General features: G+C 42.5%; 1 protein-coding gene across 1 annotated transcript; it reads left to right on the forward strand.

The window, feature by feature from the left end:
* Positions 1 to 610: 610 nt before the first annotated feature.
* LOC143613396 (uncharacterized) lies at positions 611 to 7,295 on the forward strand. Its single transcript, XM_077087107.1, has 4 exons — positions 611 to 1,136; positions 1,169 to 2,580; positions 6,533 to 6,591; positions 7,168 to 7,295. The coding sequence occupies exons 1-4, from the start codon at positions 741 to 743 to the stop codon at positions 7,293 to 7,295; spliced, it is 1,995 nt and encodes a 664-aa protein (XP_076943222.1). The 5' UTR covers positions 611 to 740.
* The last annotated feature ends 1,950 nt before the right edge of the window (positions 7,296 to 9,245 follow it).

Below are 9,245 nucleotides of genomic sequence, written 5' to 3' on the forward strand. Positions count from 1 at the left end.
GTTGAACCAGTTAACAGACACAGAAGTGATCGAGAAAGGGTAAATCGGGCGGAACGGCCCGAAAGAGTTCGTGGTATTCCGGTTAACCGGGGCGGTATGGGAAACCCCGGGGGGAAAAGGAGAAATTACATAGCCCCAGCTCATGGTTTTAACAGTCGGTTCAGACCAGCTATCTTAGACGGAGCTTCCCCGTTGGTTCCACAGGTACGAGTGCAGGGACAGCCAACTTTCAAGTCCCGACCATCTTACATCAACATCGTTCCTCACTTCAACGGGATGGCTTCAGAAGACCCGTATTCACACTTAACTGATTTTTCGGCTATTTGTGGGTCTATTGGCGATGGTACGTTCGATCAGAATGAAGTCCGGTTGCGGTTATTCCAGTTCTCGTTAAAAGATAAAGCAAAACTGTGGTTTAACTCGTTACCAACACACAGCATCAGAAACTGGGCCGAGATGCAACAAGTCTTCCTAAACGAGTTTTATTCACAGTCGAAGACTACCGAGGCCCGTTCAGACATTCGTCACTTTTCACAGTTACCCGGTGAATTATTTCATGAAGCTTTTACCAGGTATAAAGATATGATCAGGAAATGCCCACATACCAAATCGAACTGTGGGAATTGGTAAAGTGCTTCGTTGATGGGTTGACATACGAGGACCGAAAACATCTTAAGGCCTCGTGTAATGGTCAGTTGCTGAATCAGACCGAGGAAGATGATTGAGATTTTCTAGAATTTATGTGTGAAGATTCAAAATCAGAGGCAGCGGCTGAAAGACGAAGACGTGGTAATTCATCCAGATCAGTTAAGTCAGTCACGAGTGAGTCTGAAAGAATTGCTGAGTTAGAACGTGAACTGGCTGGGTACAGAAAGGGTAAGAAGAAAGAAGTCGGGAAAGTTGGAGTGAAATTCCCGGTTTGTGAATATTGTGGTGAACTCGGGCATAAGGCAGAAAATTGCCCCGAGTATTACGATGATGATGAGGAGGATGACACCGAGGAAGTTAATTATGCTTACGGGGATTCCAAAGGTCAAGGGTTCAATTCAAACACATATCACCTGGGCTTGAGGAATCACCCAAATTTTCGTTACGGGAACGCGTCTTCTCAGCTGAACCGGACTTTCAGGGATCGAGTCAGAACAGATCGCAGGGTAATTACCGCCAGAGTGGTTATCAGCAGGGCTCGAGTAATCAGAATCGGGGGTATAACAGAGACGGTAACCGGGGTGAAAATTTTTCGGGTAATCAGGATCAGCAGAAACGGTCCTCGGGTAATTTGGATGAGTCAGTACATTCGAAGTTGGATGCGTTATTGAAAGCCATGACTGATCAAAAGGCCGAGACGAAGCAACAGTTCGAGTTACGGGATAAATCATCAGAGGCAATGATGAAGCAAATTGGTCAGCTCGCTTCAGATATGGCGAAATTACAAAAGAATGCAGGCCAACTTCCGAGCAACACCATAGTCAACCCGAATCATCACAGTTCAAGTTCGAAAAAGCACGTCAATGAGGTAAGTATTTTACGTAATGGTAAGAAGTATGATAATAAGGTTGGGGGTCCACCACCTTTGGTTGATGGGGTGGTGGAAGAGATTGATGAAAATCTCGTCAGTGATGACGAGCCGGAACCGATTGAATTAAATAAACCTAACAAAAGTGAAACTAAAAATAATAAATCGGTTCCGAAGGATGACACCAACAACTCTAAGGATAAGGAAAGGATGAAAACCATTCCATATCCCGATGCTTTGTTGGCACCATCAAAGGCGAAGATGGCATCAAAACGAGGCCCGCAACAAGAAGAGATGTGGGAAACGTTTAAACAAGTCAAAATTAACATTCCTCTTTTAGATGCCATAAAAAAAATTCCTGCCTATGCTAAGTATTTAAAAGAGTTGTGCACACAGAAAAGGAGTCATAAGATTCCTAAACATATTGATTTTACCGACAATGTGAGTGCAATTCTTTCGGGTGCTCTTCCACCAAAGCTACAAGATCCGGGAACGCCCATTATACCCATTCAAGTGGGTGATTTTAAAATGACTCGGGCGCTTCTAGATCTTGGAGCTAGTATCAGTATTCTCCCGGGCAGTTTATACGACCAGTACGATTTTGGCCCGCTTCGTGCGGCTGCCACCACGGTTGTCTTGGCTGACCAGACACCAAAACTGCCCCGAGGAATATTGACTGACGTTATCGTCAAAGTGGAAGACTTTTACTTTCCAGTTGACTTTTTGGTCCTCGATTATGTTTCGGGTGAAAGGACCAAACAGCCCACGGTTATCCTCGGTAGACCATTTTTGGCTACCGCAAATGCCAACATTAATTGTAGAAATGGTACTGTTGACATGGCATTCGGTAACCGTAAGCTGAGAATTAATGTTTTCACACGTGGAGATAACTCTCCGGTCGATGAAGAGTGCTTTATGGCCGATTTCATTGACGAGTGCATTCCGCTATACGACTCTGTCGTCAGTTCGGATGGCGCAGCGGAAACGTGTTTTTTGTTTGACAGGTTACAGGTGGAAACAGACAAGTTGCTGGAAGATGAGGAAAGACAGATGGAGATGCAGCTGTGCGAGGAGACCGTCCACCATGGTTAGTTCAGGTGGAACCGCTTCCCGAGAAGATTGATACCGGGTTGAAACCGTCAATGCTGGAAGCACCGAAAGTCGAGCTGAAAGAGCTCCCAAAGCATTTAAAATATGTTTTTCTTGGTAAGAATACTTTGCCTGTTATTATAGCTTCTAACTTATCTGTTGAACAGGAAAATGCTTTGATGGAGGTGCTGGTTGCGAATAAAGAAGCAATCAGGTGGACGATAGCGGATTTGAAGGGAATCAGTCCCTCAATTGTGATGCACAAAATTTTAACAGATCCGGCTGTCAAACCCGCGCATGATGCTCAGCGGAGGTGGAACCCGAACATGAGGGAAGTGGTGAAGAAGGAAGTGCTGAAGTGGTTAGATGCTGGCATTATCTTTACCATATCAGACAGCACGTGGGTGAGCCCGACACAGACAGTACCGAAAAAGGCGGGCATCCAAGTCGTCAAGGACGACTCAGGTAACGAGGTCGCCACCTGGCCGGTAACCGGGTGGCGCATTTGTATTGATTATCGTAAACTGAACATGGCAACATCAAAAGATCACTTTCCGCTTCCGTTTAACGATCAAATTGTCGAAAAGCTATCTGGTCAAAAATTTTATTGCTTTTTAGACGGGTATTCCGGGTATAACCAGATAGCTATTCATCCTGAAGATAAGGAAAAGACCACGTTTAAGTACCCGTATGGCACATTCGCGTTTAGGCGAATGCCATTCGGGTTATGTAACGCCCCCGCCACCTTTCAAAGGTGCATGATGAGTATCTTTTCAGATATGGTGGGGGAGTCTTTGGAAATTTTCATGGATGATTTTTCGATTTTCGGCACATCTTTCGAGTCATGTTTAAACCAACTCGAAAGGGTTTTGAAAAGATGTGTCGAAACGAACTTGGTTCTTAGTTGGGAAAAGAGCCATTTCATGGTCCAAGAGGGGATCGAGTTGGACCGGGCCAAGGTCCAAGTTATTTCTACTTTACCTCATCCCACCAATGTTAAAGGCATTAGATTATTTCTAGGGCATGCCTGGTTTTATAGAAGGTTTATTAAGAGTTTTAGTGACATTACCAAGCCCTTATGTAATTATTGCTTAAGGATGCCCCGTTTGACTTTAATGACGAATGTGCTAAGGCCTTTGACATTTTGAAATTGAAATTAGTTGAAGCCCCGATCTTTCAATCACCCGATTGGAGTTTACCTTTTGAAATAATGTGTGATGCAAGTGATTACGCGGTCGGGGCTGTTTTGGGTCAATGGGTTGACAAGAAACCCGTTGTTATATACTATGCAAGTAAAACCCTCTCGGATTCTCAATTAAATTATACCACAGCCGAGAAGGAGTTACTAGCAGTAGTATATGCTCTAGATAAATTCCGGTCTTATATTTGGGGTAGTAAAGTTATTATATATTCTGACCATTCTGCTGTCAGGTACCTCATGGACAAAAAGGATGCAAAATCGAGACTTATCAGATGGGTTTTGCTGTTGCAGGAATTTGATTTAGAGATTCGGGACAAGAAAGGGAGTGAAAATGTTGTTGCAGATCACTTGTCCCGAATTATGGTGGAAAATGGGAACACTGATGGGCCCATTAACGAGTCCTTCCCGGATGAGCACATCCTGACAGTTTCACAAAATCCTTGGTTTGCTCACATTGTTAATTTAAAAGTTGCAGGTGATTTACCAGAGCATTGGCCAAGGAGAAAGAAGAAACAGTTGATGTCCCAAGCTAAACAGTACATCTGGGACGATCCGGATTTGTTTAAAATTGGTGCATATCAGATGATCAGACGATGCATACCCGAGGAGGATGTCAGATCAGTGTTGGAACATGCGCATTCGTCTGCGTGTGGTGGTCATTTCAGTGGCCAGAAAACCGCTCGAAAAGTTTTAATGAGTGGTTTCTTTTGGCCTTCACTGTTTAAGGATGCTCACGAGTTCGCGAAACACTATTTAAAGTGTGAAAAATCGGGAGTATTTCTAAGCGGGACGAGATGCCCTTGAACCCGATCCTAGTTGTTGACATTTTTGATGTATGGGGGATCGATTTCATGGGCCTGTTTCCGAATTCACACGGTAATTTGTATATCCTAGTGGCCGTCAATTACGTTTCTAAATGGGTTGAAGCGATAGCCACTAGGACAAATGATCACATAGTTGTTTGCAATTTCGTTCAAAGTAATATTATTTCGAGATTTGGAGTCCCCCGAACCATCATAAGTGATGGGGGATCTCATTTTAAGAATTTTAAATTCGGGAAATTGCTTAAAAGATATGGTGTTAATCACAGGATTGCAACTCCTTACCATCCACAAACGAGTGGACAAGTTGAGGTTTCCAATAGGCAAATAAAATAGATTTTACAGAAAACTGTTCGTACGGACCGAAAGGACTGGTCGACCAAGTTGACTGATGCCTTATGGGCCTACCGAACCGCTTATAAAACGCCAATTGGAACCACTCCTTATAGACTTGTGTATGGAAAGGATTGCCATTTACCGATTGAAATTGAACAAAGAGCGTTTTGGGCTACTAAACAGGTTAACATAGATTATGATGATGCAGGTAAATCAAGAAAATTGGCTTTGTGCGAGATTGAGGAATTGAGAGACGAGGCATACGATTGCGCATCCGCTTACAAGGCGAAAATGAAGAAAGTTCATGATGCTAATATTCGGTTGAGTGTGGTTGTACAACACGAGGATGAAACTCTTCCTGGGTAAGTTGAAAAGTAAGTGGACGAGCCCGTATTTGATTGTAAGAGTTGGAAATCATGGTCAGTACGAGATTGAAGATTTCGATGATCATTTGAGGCAAGTGGTAAATGGCTATAGACTGAAGCCATATTTGGAGATGAAGGACATACACGAGCTGGATAAGGAAACGGTGAATTTAATAGTGACTTCACTTGTTTATGAAGATAACTGAGTTCGAGGCACTGTCGAGCTGTAGACTTTAAATTCAGCGCTTACGGGAGGCAACCCGGGGTTTGTAAGTGTATGTCCAATTTTGTTTTTATTTTATTAAGTCTTGTACTTATTGTCGTCTCTAGTTTTGCGCAGTAAATGCCAAGTGTGGGGAAGCTTGTTGAAGAATGGGAAATTAGAGAAGTTTGGTAAGCATTGGTGTAGTACACGTCAATCCAGGTACGTAAAGGTATTTTCAGTTTTGAATGTGTCCAGGGTGATGTCGGGATGCCAAAACAGGTGCGTTTTCGAAAACATTCAAATCTGACTTCTGAACCCATCGCGGTACGCGATGGGCTTGGCATTAAACCCCATCGCGTACCGCGATGGGTTAAACCCTAATTTTCCCAAATTTGGGCGGCGGTACGCGCTCAGCCCCTTTTTAACCCATCGCGTACCGCGATGGGTCATGGAGCACCGCCGACCTGGGTCTTATATAGACATTATCTTCTTTCTTCTCTCTTCTTTCCTTCTTCCGTCTTTCTTTCTCCCCTCCCCGTCTTTTTCTTCTCCGACGAACACCGCCTCATTACCGCCTCCCTGTCTCCACCAACCACCCCGCCGTCCCTCACCATCCAACAGCCTCCACCACTTCCAACCATCGTCCTCATCCATCTCCTCCAACCACCGCCGCTACCCCACCACACCACCACTGTCACCACTTACCCCCGTTCTAGCCAACCATCATCATCATCCTCTATCCACCGCAACCCCACCACCACGGCAACTCTGACCACCGCCGCCTGACCTACCACCACTGCTGTTACCTGTCACCGCTGTACGCAGCCACTGTTAATTTTGTTATTCGTTCCAGAATTCCCGATTACGAGGTAATTTTTGTTTAAATTATTTTGTTTAGTTCGGGTGCTTTTTCAAGTTGCGGGTACGGGCGTCGTTAGTTCATGTTAAGTTATTGGGTTTATTGAGTGGTCGGGTTATCATTAGTTAATTTGTGATTAGGGTTGCCGGGTTTTGGGATGCTTATTGTCATTGGAATTTGTTTTGGTGTAATTCGAAAGGTTATCGGGATGGGTTAGTTTTACCGTTTTAGCAGGATGTCGGTTTTGTTTAAATGTGATTTTATGACGAATTAGGTTTTAAAAGTTCAAAAGTTTAAAAATCAGTAATTTATTATGAAACGTTTATTTGTGAACTTCATTTATTGATTTTATATTCACAAACAACCGATTTGACATATCTTCTTTGTTACCGACAGTTTCGTTGGGTGTTGCACATTTTTCGAAACAGTTTCTCAGATTGGGTGTTAGCTAGATCGAGTCAATTAACTTGTGTTTTGTTTGGTTTGGTTGTGTGTGGTTAATCGAGTTGTGTCGAGTCACGTTTGTTTGTGTTTTGTTAATCGAGTCCCGGGGATATCTTGACAGTTTGAATTGTTAATTGATTACCCGCCCGTACTCAATCTCCATTCGGGCGGGTTAATCTGGTTTTTAGATATACGCACAGGGTGTCCCCGAATTTTTCGTCTTTATTTATTTTTATTTTATTATTATTTTATTATATGGGACGACCGCGACCAAAATGCTATACGGTCGTCGCCATATTAACATATCTAACTTGCGTGCTTGAGTTTGCAGATACGGCTGATGCACCAGCGCCTGCACGGCGCAAGAGGCAGCGGACTGACCCTCGTGTCATCCGCTATGACAGTGACGTGGTCCAGATTGTCCCTTGCATCGAGCCAGCGGATATTATGGGATATTGACGTATACCTCATCAGATTCTTCGATTCGACTTCACATCAGAGGAGTATACCAGACTGCAGCGGATCCGACAGATGCAGCTTCTTCACCACCGTTCATTTGATTGGACATTGCTGCGTCAGTTGGGGATTCACGACCAGGTACCACTTCTACAGTCGTTGATCATTTCAGTGGAGCAGCCGGTGGATCCGCAGGACGAAGCAGATGATGATCCGCCACTTGCTTCTACACATCTCGAGATTTTGCAGGTTCGATTGTCAGTTTGGTAATTGGATGGGACGAGAGTACACGAGTGTTTTTGAGAGTTCACGAGCCGACTGGTCCTTCTCCAGTCACGTTGATATCAGGTGATTTCAGTTTCATAATTTCATTATGTTTATTATTTTAAACGTTAAAAGTGTAATTGTATAATTGTTAGTAGAACCGCCACACATAAGCCCCGAAATTTTAAAAATTGCTTAATAGTCAAAAAGTCAATTTCAACCCCGTCCCTCAAATGTTTATTAATCGTTATATCATTTTTAACTTTGAGGATAATGTTAAGTATTCTTAGATTGAGGACAATGTAAACCTAAAGTGTGGGGATGTGGGAAATTTGAAAAATTTTAGCCCGATAGTACCTCGAAGAGTGTTCAGAAACCAAAGTTGTTAACTGTTAATTATTTCCATTAATGCCAAGTCATAGGTTTCTGGTCATGATTGGTTTTTCAGCGTCTCATTAGTCTTACTCACAAATGTTTTTATTACGAGAAGTTGAAAATGGGGTCGTTTAGGCGGGGATAACGAGTCATGGGGACAGGTACACATGTTTATATCGTCAACCCTATTCCTCCGGTACGTGTGTGAGTTGACCCAAATATATATAATACACATATAATATATAGTACACACATGTCTTTTGAGTGCTTTCACTGATGTTCATGGATTACGGGATCACAGTTGGCAAAATGCAAAAGTGATAGAGGCAACTAGGTTAAGCCTTATCTGGATGAGCGTGAGTATGGCTATTGGGGGGTTGGGGCCTCATTATTACACATATGAGGTGAGGTTAATGTGAGGGGCGGGGGGTTGGGTCCCTTAGAAAACATTTCTTGGACTTATTTTTCGTTTGTTTAACCCCGACATTATGTTACGATACGATCCGGCTTACTAGGTTTATTTGTATCTGTAATTGTATTTGCTTTTGTTTTGTATTTGTATTTATCTCATTATTAAGCATCACGTTATTATTCTTAAAAATGAGAAAAAGACAAAAAGATGTCTGTTTACATTCAGTTATGTATTCTGTAGTTCATTTATTGAAGTTCGTTTATGTCAAAAAAAAATGTGACATCAGTATGTTGATAGTTTGCTTATTTAGATGTATATAATCAGCCAGTTAGTTGTACAGTTGTTTTATTTATTTAGATGATTTGTAATAAGACGGGTCGGATACTTTGAGCTACTAAAATATTTCTCTTCCATACCTTTACACATGGCCCCGTTACAGCCCTTTTAAAGACCTCTTGATTTGCATTTGTGCCAAAGCAGCTTGATGGATTAATATGTACTTATGAGTGATATTGAGAGCTGAGTGATACTGGCACATCTTTTGCTAGTCCATATATTAAACCGAGAGGAGAGATGTTATATTACGAGTGGTATGAGCATGTGTGCCTTAACCGAAAACAAAGTACACCTGTCTGGGCGGCTCTACTGTTTTTATTATAGCATTTAACCGTATTTGTGAGATGCCAATCTAAAAACAGTGTCAGTCTGGGAAACTGGGTATGACCTTAAACCTTACTAGTATTAATGGCGATAATCTACATACCTATGATGGAGGTCGATGTTTGCTTTAGAGTTTTGCTTGAGGGCAAGCAAAAGATAAGTGTGGGGATGTGATGGTCGGTTAATTTGTATATGTTTTAGTTCGTTTATTATTTAGTTTTAACTGTTTATTCTAGAACTAT

The sequence above is a fragment of the Bidens hawaiensis genome, unplaced genomic scaffold (assembly GCF_021521415.1).
Source record: "Bidens hawaiensis isolate Kalapana, Puna unplaced genomic scaffold, B.hawaiensis_p1.1 tig00037270_1, whole genome shotgun sequence".
Taxonomy (NCBI): Eukaryota; Viridiplantae; Streptophyta; class Magnoliopsida; order Asterales; family Asteraceae; genus Bidens; species Bidens hawaiensis.